This window comes from Rhipicephalus microplus, chromosome 1 (assembly GCF_043290135.1).
Source record: "Rhipicephalus microplus isolate Deutch F79 chromosome 1, USDA_Rmic, whole genome shotgun sequence".
Classification (NCBI taxonomy): Eukaryota; Metazoa; Arthropoda; class Arachnida; order Ixodida; family Ixodidae; genus Rhipicephalus; species Rhipicephalus microplus.
Genome location: NC_134700.1, coordinates 43,656,550 through 43,670,609, shown reverse-complemented (window position 1 = coordinate 43,670,609; position 14,060 = coordinate 43,656,550). Strand labels below are relative to the sequence as shown.

At 45.4% G+C, this 14,060-nt stretch overlaps 1 protein-coding gene across 7 annotated transcripts in view; it reads right to left on the bottom strand.

Annotated features, from left to right (window-relative positions):
* LOC119178803 (proteasome adapter and scaffold protein ECM29) overlaps nt 1-14,060 on the bottom strand; it is an 881,180-nt gene that overhangs the window by 50,060 nt on the left and 817,060 nt on the right. For all 7 annotated transcript variants that reach the window (XM_075895092.1, XM_075895224.1, XM_075895130.1 and 4 more), the window contains one exon: nt 4,116-4,221. In XM_075895092.1, coding sequence (XP_075751207.1) covers nt 4,116-4,221 — 106 coding nt within the window. The remainder of the gene's footprint in view (nt 1-4,115; nt 4,222-14,060) is intronic.

The following is a 14,060-nucleotide window of genomic DNA, read 5'->3' as shown; positions in this document are numbered from 1 at the left end:
AAACTGCCAAACACTTGATAATGTTCTGTGAAGGGCTTCACACTTTAGTTCAGGATGATGGCGCAGAGTTTTTCAAAGCACTGGGGTTTAGGGACAGGGAGGGTAAAATAAATTTTAAGCGAGTAGATTTAACTACAGGGAGGTTATCTGATTGATGGCTAAAGTCAATGCACGAGTGAAAATTAAATCTTTCACTTCTAAGTACCAGTCCTCAACTTCACTATCTAAAAGAAAAAAAAAAGATAAATCTAGTCGTTAGTTCACTAAATATTATATCTAGGTGGCGTTAGCCGCCGCCGGATCTAAAGGTTACAGCCACATCCATCCATCCATCCAGTTTTCTTTTTTTGATGAGTGGGGGGGGGGGGGGGGGAGGCACAGCCGGCGGCGAGAACGGCTGCAGCGCAGGCTCATGGGGTGCAGGCACGCGTGCCCGTCTCACGTCGACGCGGCCGGCGTGCCCGCTGCCGCCGCTTCACGCTCCATCAGCAATGAGGCAACTGCGGAAGATGCATGCTTGTACCAAAATGACAAAACGCGGAGCAAAAGTCTTAGATTTTCCGTTGGGCAAACTCATTATATCACGGTTGTCTCCCGCTGTTGCTTTGTTACGTAAAGAACGAAAATACATGTGCTTCTATGGAGCAACGGCGGAGAATATAAAAACCTCGTTATATCGAGGAATAGACATTGAGCTTCACCGATTTACCAAGTCCCGGATCACTCGTGGACGGCCCCTGGACGCCACTGTTCACAGGTGGCTACGTCACATGCACGTGATCTAGAAGTCCCGAGCCAGCCCGAGCGGCCTCAAACCATCTGCGCGCTTTATGCTGACTGCTTCCGCTGTGGCGTCTACTATGCCTGGCTATGCCGTCTGCTCCCTCCATAGCTGAAACACAGGCCACAAGGCTGACTCATTTGCAACCTAAACAGCATTTAGGTTGTGAATTATACCTATTTCTGTTGTGATGCAACTTTTTGTAAGTGAACTACTCGATCGCGTGCGCATCGTAGACCAGCCCGGTCGTTCCACCGCTGTTTCTCTTAGCGAGCATAATGAGTGTTTGCCCGACCTTCCAGAATACACACCTGCTCAACGTGGCTCAGAACACCGATGACAAGAACTGGGTGCGCTAACAATGCGAAATCCAGAAACATGCGAGAAGCGGACAGAAAAGCAAAAAGAGAGTAGCGCATCGAAAATTTCCCGTGTCTAACTTAAGATAGCCGCACAGTATGCGCACCACGCTGTCGTCTGCCAGCCGCCCAAAAGAAATTGTTTGGGTGGTACCGGGCCGCCCGCAAGCCGCCAGGCAGGCGAAAAACGAACATGCATCCGAGTGATCCCGGACCAGTGGGCGGAGCTTCCAGTAGGTCCCCAAAAAAACTAATGCGGCGCCGGCGTCCGGAGCCGTCCGGAACGTGTAAATCGATGAAGCTCATTATGCGTAGAGTCACTGGAAAAAATTTATGAGTACCGCAAAGGTAGGCTGCATGCGGGCAACATTGAGCGGCGACGGCCATTTCCCTTCCGGGCCGTTTGACGCTTTGCTAGTGAGCTTTGAGAAGACCCGAGTTCTCCGCTTGAATATCGTGTTCCGTTCGATGCAGCTGTAATAACTTTCGTGTGTTTCTGCAAGGAGATACCACAAATGATCCAGGAGCATCCATTGTTATGAACGTAACGATTGTTACGAGCGGTAAGCTGTATATGACATCTGCGGCTATGGTTGCGATGCTGTTGAACGCTCTTTGTGGCATTACAAGGCTTGTTTTGCGTCAACTGCTCCGTTCGCAAGGTCCCTGGCTGATAACCATCATACACCCACTCGGTGCATTCGTATCAAATGCTATGCACTATTTGTATTAAATGCTATGCTATTCGTATTAAATGCTTGCGTATTGGGAGGATCTTGAGGTTATGTTTGCGCGAGATTAGGGCGTTTCAGAATACCGTTTGCAAGCGCTGCGGGCGCCATATGAGTTTTAGAATAGCGTTTGTCCTACTGTGATTCGCAACTAGAGTGTACTAGAAGTGTTGAGTGGCGTGACCGTGTCTCGCTGCCTGGTCCCTTCCACGTTGCCCGTAGTGACGGCGCTGCAGTCGAATAGTACTGAAAGAGCCGCGCGCCGCGTGCATGAACTGCTATGCGCTTCGGCTCCTCGGTCGCGCTTTCTTGATGCAGATTTCTTCGTACCTGCCCATCATTCATATCTAGCTCATGATGCCATTGCCATAGCCCTTGAAGTATGACACGCCAATCTACTGAATTTGAGGTCTATAAAAGTCCTTGTGACAGATCGAAAATAATTCAGAAAGGGCGTGTCTTACACTGATTTCTTTTGTCTTCGTTGTTTAGGCATCTACAATACACAGAATAACTGAGCCAATTTATTGGAAGTGAGCTGCACTCAGAAAGCTCTGAAATTGAAAAAAAAAAGTACTATTTAAAATGCATGCAGATCCAACAGGCCGTTAGCAAAGAGGAGAGAGGAAGGAAACCTGAACCCCTACACCTAGAAATTTTTTCGTAGTTTAACTTTTCAGGCTGTACTAAAATATTTACAAGTATTCACAGTGGCCACCAATTGCCAAAGTTAGTCGTTCTGCTGCACCTTCCCCGTACCTAAAAAAAAAAAAAAAAAAAAAAATCCTGGGTAGCCCTGCACACAACCTTTACAGTTGGCGAAGCTGAATATAGCGTGGTTTTGTACTAATGCGCACTGTGAATTTCACCTCTTCGACAGCGGCTGTTCTAAAGGGTAGCATTGCATGGATATGGTATAGGGGGTGGTGACGTGCGACTTAAATGTGTCTACTTGTGGATATATATATATATAAGGGAAAGAAGTGTATACCTAAGGGCTCGTTTTTCCGTGCTTTGACACAATAATAATGAGATCTAACAGACAATAATATCAAGGAATATATAGGAAAAGTTATAAGAACCAATATAATGTAAATAAGAAGAAAGAAAAGTGGGTGAAAAGATAACTTGCCGTGAGATAACTTGCCCTGCTCACGGCAAGTTATCTTTTCACCCACTTTTCTGTCTTCTTATTCGCATTACATTGGTTCTAATAACTTCCCCTATATATTCCTTGGTATTATTGTCTGTTAGATCTCAATGTGTGTGTGTGTGTGTGCGCGCGTGTTTGTGTGTGCGTGCACACACTTTGAAACTATGCCATGCAAATTTGACACATTTCCAGACAGTGGATCATAATTTTGCCCGAAAGGATGAATTATACTTACAGACAATGAACCACAATGGACTTCTTGCAGAGACAATGAACTTCTTGCGATTTGTGCACGGTTATTGCACTCGTATAAACCAATGGATATTGCTACCGTCTGCAAGCAACACTCTTCAATTGCTATCTAACATCTAGTCTGCACTTCAGTTTCACTAGCTTCAGCGCTTGTACAAAAGGGAAGAAGCCAGCACCGAAGAGCATTACAAGCCTTTCACTTCATTTATTTGTGATTTGGCACAGTAAAACTTTATTTGCCATGCAGTTTTGGAAAACTAAACCATATCAACTCATGCCGAATTACTGTTTTGAAAATGAGAAGTTTGTCAGGTCGTTGCCGATATATATAACTGTAAATTTCAAAGTTTCTGAATCTGGGAGATTTACATAACAGGAAGGGCAGTGGGGGGATGTCACACTGAATTATTTGCCCCCCTTTCATTTTTGAATGCAAAGGAAAACATCCCCCCCCCAAAAAAAGAGAGGCTGGGAGGGGGGGGGGGGTAAAGATAGTCAGTAATCATCAGTGTTGTGTAGTGTCATACCAGCTTGGAGTGGTGGAACACCTGAGGGTAGGGTTTTCTTACTACAGTAAAAGATGAGAGTCTCAAAGAGGGGTGAACATATTTATATCTCTCAAAATTTCGTGTCATCAAAACAACTAGCAAAATCTATTTCTGTCAAAAGAACTTGTGTACATCTTTCTGGGACACGTGAACAGACAGGACAGCGCAGCCGGCTGTTAGGAAAGCGTGGGTCGAAGCTTAGTTTAAGGCCAACTGAAAACTTAATGCAAGCTTCTGTCTTCCGCTTGCTGTTGTGCTTTAGAAAAACTACGGTAACGCCAGAGAACTTACCTGAGCACAAATGTGTGCAGTGCCTTGATGATGGCTAGCTGCACCTTCCATGTGCCTCCCGAAAAGTTGCTCAGCAGCAGATCACACAGCCGGCCACGATACTTCTCTGCATCACATGAGCATTTCAGTCAACACTGCTTCTACAAACCTCAAAGCAAGAATATGCGAGTATAAAAGGCATAAGTTATACCACTCGCACAAAAATGGCATACCTATTAAAAATGCGCTAATAGAAGGCAGGTTTCAGTGCCAGTGAAATCTGCACATAATTATGTCTCACACAAAGCGTAAATGTGCATTTTCATGTAAGCCGCCCTGCATTTGTCCGAATTTCAGCTAGTGTGAAGAGTGCAGACAACGAGGCAGCAGTGAGAGTGAGCTTTTATTGCCTATTACCACTGGCATAGCCAAGGTGCGAAATGTTGATGGGAGCCATCCTCTTTCCTCCCTCCTTGTATGCCAATTTACTGAAGGTATGGGACTGTGATGTGGTAGAGTTCTTTAAGGGAGTCTTCGTTATAGGGGGTCTTCTATTTTCAGGCCTCTGGCAGCTCTCTGGCAGCCAGAGCTGGTCAGAGGGTCAGCCAGCTAGTTCCGATCAGGACAGAAAACAGCGTCGTGGTCACATGTGTAGGGAACCCGAGACAACCCGAAGCTGCCCGAAGATAGCAAAATCGAATGCTGGGACAGCCAGCGTAAACTTAAAGAAACGCTGCTGTTGTAGCAGCAAACGAAACAATGCGCCACGTGTGCATCGGTTTATTTCACATTGTGCACATGGAAATTCGTGGCTAAGATTTCTGAAGAGCTGAAATACTACCCTAAATGCATTTGGGGAACGACTTTGTACACTCCCACGATCACTTTCAACTCGCCGCGTCAGCGAACAAAACAGCCAGCAGGCGCACGGCACCTCGAGAACAATGCAATGTGAGCTGACGCTAGAGCCTTAACAAGCTCACGTCTGCTTATACACGTAACAGTCACTGCACAACACAACGCAATATATCCCGAAAGTGATCGTGTCCCAGAAAGAACTTGAAAATATACCTGCTCAGCTATCGCATAGAGCATGTCGCAAACACGCGTTGACCAACTTGTGTTTTAGTCTCAACTTTAGACATGTGGTGACATCGATACTACGAGTGCAAGTTGCATCTAAGATAAACTTCTGCATAACACATTTTTGACTAGTTTTACCAGTTGCCTGGACCTTTTTTCCAGTAAGTAGAACTTCGGAAATCTCATGTAGCTCAGTTTTGATTTGGGCTACAGTAGGTCATAACCATGCATATTGCACAGTATTACTGCTAAGAAGTGAAAAGGACAAAGGCAACGATGAAATAGGCAATAAAATGATTTAGTTAAACCTAGATATAACGAAACTTATAAATTCTTGGAAAAATTCATTTTAAAGAGGATTTCGTTATATGCAGGTTTGGTACAAAAATTCGGAAAATAAAGGTGCCCCAGGTCAAAATGTGCAAACGGGAATCCAAATGGTTTTAACGGGCATTAAGTGGGATCAACTGGTCCCAGCTGCAGGTCAACTGGTTTCAGTTGGGAATCAACTGGGAACAGTTGGTCCCAGTTACAAGTGGTTCCAGTTAGTAAGTGGTTCCAGTTAGTAACTGGTCCCAGTTACAGCTCAACAGGTTTCAGCTGGGAATCAATAGGAACAATTAGTCCCATTTGTAAGTCGTTCCAGTTAGTATAGCTGGTCCCAGTTACAGCTCAACTGGTCGCCAATGGGGACCATCACCAGTTCAACTGGAAGCTGCTGGTCACAGTTATGTTCTAACTGGAAGTGCAACATGTTCTGGTTGTACATTTCTTCACAACGAAAGATGAAAAAAAGTTTGACTCGATTGCGTATGACATAGATTTGTAGCACCTTGTAGCATGGCTTGCACCAGAGCAGGCTTGCCGGGTCACGCTAACAGCATTTTTTAGCCACAAGGCAACCGCCCAAGCAAAAGTGCACCTGCGGCTTTCAGCCAATAAGAGGGTGGTCCACGAAACATTCTACATCATAGAGCAAAGTGTACCAGCGACTCTGAGTGGTTCAGCAGCCGAACGCCTTGAATTTATCCACCGGGTACAGCACATTGATGACGATCAACTTTACCAGCCAGCCCAACCTTTTGCAGATGTCTTCACAGGACTGGGTGAGCTCAAGGACTACGAGTATGAAATAAAACTCAAGCCCGGCGCCGTGGGTGTCGTCGTACCAGCTCGAAGAGTCCCCGTGGCCCTGCAGGACAAGACTAGAGCGGAACTTCAGCGTATAGAGGATCAGGGCGTCATAACAAAGGTAACTGAACCTACAGAATGGTCCAGCCATATGGTTATTATTGTTAAAGGAGACAAAGTTTGAATTTGCCTGGATCCAACATCGCTCAATCAAGCCATGCTCCGTGAAAACTATCCCATGCCAACGTTAGAGGATGTCGCTCCTAGGCTTGCCGGAGCAAGATTCTTTTCTACGCTTGATGCAGCTTCAGGGTTGTGGCAGATTCCGCTTAGCGAGCCGAGCTCCAAACTTTGCACCCACATGAGCACTCCATATGGTCGCTATCGGTTCCTACGCATGCCGTTCGGAATAGCTTCGGCCCCAGAAATATTCCAAGCAGCAATGTACCGCGTTTTGAAAGGCTTGTCCTGTGTGGCGGTTGTGATGGATGACGTATTAGTATGGGGCAGAACTAAAGAAGAGCACGACTGCAGCTTAAAACTTGTGTTATCCCGGTGTCAACAGCACAACCTCCAACTTAACCCCAAGAAAAGTGCCTTTCTGCAGCCGGAGGTCCGGTATCTGGGACACATACTCACTACAGAAGGCCTACGCCTTGATCCGGAGAGGGTACAAGACATACTTGGAATACCGAAACCGAAGAACAAGAAAGAACTGCAAGTATTTCTTGGCACGATGAATTTCGTGCAGAGATTCATTCCCAACATGTGAGAGGTAACCGCTCCGCTTCAAACACTGTTGTGTAAAGACATTGCATGGGTTTGGACGGAGGCGCAGCAAAAGAGTTTTGAGACCTTGCGTCAATCCTTGACGAAAGCACTCGTTTTGGCTTTTTTCAACCCTAAAAAGCCTTTCATTCTCTTGGTTGATGCAAGCCAATTAGGAGTCGGAGCAGTTTTCATGTAAGACGGCCGCCCCAACGCTTTTTCGTCCCGGTCGCTCACAGAGGCGCAACAAAACTATGCACAAATTGAGAAAGAAATGTTGGCGATAGCACATGGTTGCACGAAGTTCTATGACTATGTTTTTGGTCAAGCAGAAGTGATTGTAGAGACCAACCACAGGCCTTTAGTACCAATAATTAACAAGCCGCTGCATCAGTGTACCCTTCGCTTGCAACGCATGAGGCTGAACTTGCATGCAGCGCTATCCGATCAAACTGGTTTATAAGCCAGGCAAAGATCTTTTTCTTGCTGATGCTTCGTCGCGTTTTCCAAGCACAGTGAGCATGTGCGAGGAAACTGCGCAGTTTCAAGTAAATGTGCTGGAATTCGTTTCAGCCTCGGAACCCCGTATACAAAGTATTCCCGCAGCAACCAACAACGATACCGTTCTCTCCAAGCTGCGGGAATATGCACTGACTAGTTGGCCTGACAAGAAGCACTAGGTTCCAGAAGCTATCCGCCGATGCTGGTGATATCAGGAGGAGATACACGCACAAGACGGGCTCCTATTTCCCAGCAACAAGGTGATCATATTAAGTTCGATGAAAGCAGAAATATTGGCTTTTGCACGTCGCACACCCCGGAGCCAATAAGATGAAGGCAGGAAGTGTCATGTTCTGGCTCTGCCTGGCAAGCGACATAGAGCAATTTTGTCGAAACTGCAAAAATGTGCCAAAAGCATCAGCCCCGAAACGCAAAGATGCCGCTTTTGAGCCATGAGGTTACAAACTTGCCCTGGGAAGCTGTAGGAATAAACCTATTCTTTTACGGGGGCCGACAGTTTGCCATTATTGTCGATTTCTATTCCTTCTTTTTTGAAATAAGGAAATTTCGCCATACCACTGCTAATCAGCTGAAGTCTTGGTGCACAGAACTTTTTTCGGTTCATGGATTACGGCTTAAACTGTGCAGAGATAATGGGCCGCCATTTAACAGCACATAATTCAAAGACATTTTATATGGGCTCGGCATAACCCACGTAACATCAAGCTTATATCATCCACGCTCAAATGGTATGACAGAGTGGGCCGTACAAGAAGCAAAAAAGCTATTAAAGAAGTGCTCTCTTGGAACGCCTGATTTCCACATGGCTCTGCTTAAATGGCGTAATACACCGCGAGATTCTGTTTTGAAATCCCCTGTGCAGAGACTGATGGGAAGGCAGACGAGGACCCTGCTGCCTGTACCCTCAAGTTACCTGGTGCCGGAAACTGTGTCCGACCGAGCCGTTCATAACCGTCTCCAGGAAATCTGCCAACGCCAGAGGATCTACTACAATCGCCGCTCCAGGCACCTGCCACCTCTATCACCTGGCCAGAGGGTGACTACATACGATACCCATGAAAAGACCTGGACACCTGCGGTCGTTCTAAGGCCAGCTGAGACGCTGCGCTCCGTAGTGGTGATGACGGAAGAGGGCTAGGAAATTAGACGCACACGCGAGCATCTGCGAGACGCACCTACACATCCTGAAGAGAGACCTCGTGACTGGTCCGAACTACTAGACGATGCCCAGCTCGCTCAAGAGCTACGGAGAAGGACAAGGCCCCACCGGGAACCCTGCCGCTACCCACAACCAGAAAGACCAGTGTAATTATTTGCTTCCCTTAGAAAAGGGAGATGTAGCATGGCTGAGTCACTTCGACGTCACCGGCCATTTAGTTAAAATCATGTGACCTGTTACGTCACCGTTCTTGCCTATATCTACTTCGTTTCAACCCCAATAAACATTGTTCATCACCCGACTGCAGGCCCGCTTACACACCTCAATGAATAGGCTTTATTGAAGTTTTTTTTTTTTTTTGTCTATGCAGACGGAATTTTACCAGACCACCAGCCTAGTAGGACATGTAAGACGATAATAAAATGAGTGTCTCATGATTTGCAAATCTATTATATTTATTTTTTCCTCATCATCTGTGCGTTATTTTAACCTCACTGACTCTACTAAATTGATATTATCACGGAATATTCATTTGCACAAGTGCACAAACACGTTGCATTCAAACGTACGCTTGTTTTAGCTTTAGTAATTTCAACTGTATTAAGCTGCTGCCAATATTTTTACGTCAATCACGGTGACAATACGCAGGTGATGTGGTACTAATCGACGTCAGGCTGTAATATTGCCAAATTATCTCGCAGCGGGCATGCCTGCTTGACAGCCCTGTGTGCTGCACAGGTGCATTACTACACCACCCCTCCCCCCCAAAAAAAAAACCAGTTCCGAGCCTGTGGCTATACCACGGCCGAAACTGCCGATATCCTATAATGCTGCGAACTCCAGCGCTAAAGTGCATTGTACACCACCACAAATGGTGTTTTACTACAAACATCTACTACTCTCTCCCACTTCCTCTTTCATGTTCTACCTGAATGGCTGGCAGTCGTCACTGTAGTTGCCAATCTAATCTTATGCTCAAATACTGAATAAAACAGTAAAGTATAATCAAACTGAAATATAAAACAGACCAAAATGATTCATCAAGTGCAGATTTTGCAATTTTCAATGAAGTAAGAGCACAGACAGAAAAATTAACGCAGTGACGAGTAGTTTCGTATAGCACATGTGGCAAGGGCTAGCTACTGTGCCATGGATAGGCCCGTAAGCGCGGCGCAGTTGTGTTGTTCTTGATGAGAAACAAGCATGGCACGCACAATTGAGGTATTTTGATTAGTGCTCGACAGCTTCATCTAACATTAGTAGCCATAATGAACTTGGATCTTAAGGGCAGTTGCGATCATAGGAGTGCTTGCTATCTCGGCGAGTATCAGTGTGGTTTCAACATGAAGGAACTGTGTGAAAAGAGCATTTCTCCCAGGAGTGGCCATATTTGCTCACACTAGCGTTTTGTAGGAGTTCAGCGATATCGAATCCAAAAGAGTTGGCTGCCAGTCTTACTTCTTATAACATTAAATTTTTTTTTTGCTATTGTGTTCATTGCATTGCATTGAACGCGCCGTCCTGTTGTTGCCAGAACTAATTGGCTAATCGCCAAAGCTACGAGCCTGCGAACTTGCGGTGCAGCGCAAGGCGGAAGCACGTGACGAGTCGACCTCTGAAGATCCGTCATCACCGTAGTGTCGGAGAGTTTCCATTAGCGCCTAATCTGATATTCCCTCGGTGGTGACCACACGGTTGTCGGAAATTAAGAAAAGTCACAGTTTTGCCTCAAGGGCGAAGCAACAAATTTGATAGGAACAAGTTGGAACGAAATGCTGAGAACGGCAAGCAGATCGAAATGCGCAGTGCGCTGCTCACGCACAAATTGCGCTCGAAAAAACATGCACCTCACAAGAGCGAACTAACGTTTATAGCTCGACACTTACCGTGCTGTTAAAAAAAAAATAAACGAGGCACGAAACGGAATCACAGGTATACGGATATAAGTGCGAACTAACACGTGCCCCAGTTGTTACTTCCCTGTGTTTGAACACGGCCGGGCTACACTGCACCTGCGCGCGCTCAGGTGCAGACTAGCCATGCCGTGGTTTAAAAAGCGCACGCTTTTCCGCCTGTCCAAAGAGTGAAGTGATCTTTGTGCGCCCGGCAACTAAACGCAATCGTTCCCGGCAAAGTCCAAGACGCGATTCTCTCCAACCAAGGATAAGCGCGCGTACACGCCTCTACCCCCCCCCCTCCCCGCATCGTGACGAGCTAAGAGCTGGGCACCGAGTGTGGGCGGCTTTCTTTGCTTCTTTCTTGAGTTTACACACACACACACACACACACACACACACACACACACACACACACACACACACACACACACACATATTTAATTATTTATTCATGATACCTCACAGAGCCCAATAAGGCATTGAGTAAAGAGAGCAAGTACAAAACAAAAAAATATAGGAGAAAAATGCATCAATAAATACAGGAAACGAAATTAAAAAAAGAAAAAGAATACAGTGCAATTAAAGAACTTTTTTTCCCTCCTTTTTCCTTTTTTTACACATGGCAAAAAAAACAGCAACAGCAAACAAAAAAATAATCACACACACACACACGCACGCACACACACACACACATATATATATATATATATATATATATATATATATATATATATATAGTTATAAACTTCGAGAATAGTGCAGTATAGGAAACAAAACAATAAAATATTTATTTAATCCTAACAGTTTCGGCTGGTGGACCAGCCTTCTTCGGAGGATGTAAGTGAAATGATACAAGTTCCCGTAGCAGAGGGTCACCCTCACAGTTTAAAGACCCTCCAAAAAAAAGAGAAACGGGCGAACGAGGTAGCAACAGACAACAAGAAGCAGAAGAAGGAGAGGAACTAGAAAGGAGCGACGGAGAGCCGCTGGAAACGAGCGGGTAATTCTGGCATTGTTACTGGGCATTGTTCCTCTCCTTCTTCTGCTTCTCGTTGTCTGTTGCTACCTCGTTCGCCCGTTTGTCTCTTTTTTTTGGAGGGTCTTTAAACTGTGAGGGTGACCCTCTGCTACAGGAACTTGTATCATTTCACTTACATCCTCCGAAGAAGGCTGGTCCACCAGCCGAAACTGTTAGGATTAAATAAATATTTTATTGTTTTGTTTCCTATACTGCACTATTCTCGAAGTTTATAACTTTTTTAACGGTAGCCGGAAGAAACTCTGATCATCTATTTCATCTATATATATATATATATATATATATATATATATATATATATATATATATATATATATATATATATATATATATATATATTTACTGCCACCAGGTAAAAAGAGCTCAAGAAACAACCACAACAAGGCCATTCAAACGTACAGGACTCGTATGGATAGTTTCAAATACTCCTTTTTTCCTAATGAAACGTGGAATGAATTGCCGGTGAGTGTTGTTGACCAGAACGATTTGTCGAAATTTGAACAGACCTTGGATGATTATCTAACGTTTGATCTTGATCCATCCTGTATTTCTGTATTTTCTAATAATATTCTTTTTGCTATAATGTTTTGTTATGTTACCCTCTCTGTAAGGACTCTTGCATGAGAGTTGACAGTATTATTAAATAAAATAAATAAATATATATATATATATATATATATATATATATATATATATATATATATATATATATATATATATATATATTAGAAAGAAGTGTGTACTTAAGGGCTCGTTTTTCTATGTTTTGACACAATATTAATGAAATCTAACAGATAATAATGCCGAGGAAAGTATCAGGGAGTTTATTGGACCGAATTGTAAGATAAATGTGAAGAAAGAAAAGTGGGTGAAAAGTGGGTGAAAAGATAACTTGCCGTGTCCTGCCCAGGGCAACTTATGGCCTTCATCATGACGTGTCCTGCCCATGGCCTTCATCAGGTTTTTATCCCTGATGAAGGCCGGTCCCCGGCTGAAACGTAGGAAAAATAAAAAGTTTTCGTTTTGCCCGTCCTCCACTTTTTGGTATTTTTCCACTGGATATATATATATATATATATATATATATATATATATATATATATATATTGTTATGGCATTTATTAGCAGGCACACAGCGAGTATACACAATGGCGACAGTAACGGCCAAGCACGGACTCTCAGCGCGAGCGACGTCCTTTTTGGGTAGACCAACTAGAGAACACTTGAGAGTTTGACCCACTTCAGTGTTCGGCGGCTTCTCTACAATTACCCCCGGGTCCGAAGAGGGAACCGCCTGGCGACCCAACAGCTTGTCACTACCAGCGGGTCATAGTAAGCCTTCAGGCGCTCCATTGACTATGTCGCGCCCGCGACGGCGCATGTCCGAAGATTGTTCAATTGGCTCGACAAGATAGTTGACTGGAGATGTACGCTCGATCACACGGTAGGGACCTTCATATTTCGGGAGTAGTTTGGAAGAAAGGCCAGCTAGAGAGGTCGGGCTTGAGAGCCATACAAGGGAACCAGGAAGGAACGTGGGTTCAGAAGTGGCGGAACCATCACGAATACTCTTCTGCTGCTCTTGCTCATGCGTCGTAAATGTCTTGGCCAGCTCGCGACACTCTTCAGCAAGCCTGCCTGTCTCGGAAATAGGTGCACACTCAGATGGATCCGGCGTGTACGGGAGTATCGTCTTGATGGTGTGTGACGGGTGCCTTCCGTACAGCAAGAAGAAAGGTGAAAAGCCGGTCGTGCTCTGAGGGGCAGTGTTGTAGGCGTAGGTGACGAAGGGCAGTATAGTATCCTAATTCGTGTGGTTGGCGGCGACGTACATCGAAAGCATGTCGCCGAGGGTGTGGTTAAAGCGTTCGGTCAGACCATTCGTCTGCGGGTGGGTCGTAAGCAGTTGCTTTGCGGTGGACAGAATGGCACTCCATGAGAACAGCTTCGACGACTTTTGGCAAGAAGACACGGCCTCGATCGCTGAGAAGCTCCTGAGGTGGACCGTGGCGCAGTATGAATCCATGCAGTAGAAAGGACGCTACATCACGTGCAGTAGCTGCAGGGATAGCGGCAGTTTCGGCGTATCGCGTTAAATGATCTACGGCGACGATGGCCCAGCGGTTACCAACCGGCGTCAGAGGAAGTGGTACATACAAATCGATACCCATGCGCCCAAACGGACGCTCAGGGCAAGGTAACGGTTGCAGACTGGCTGGCGACATGTGTGCTGACAGTTTGCGGCGTTGGCAAGCGAGGCAGGAGCGAACGAACTGCTGCACGTAGCGGTACACCCGCGCCAGAAGTAGCGTTGTCGAATGCGATGGTAGGTTTTGAATACCCCAGAGTGTGCGCATTGCGGATCA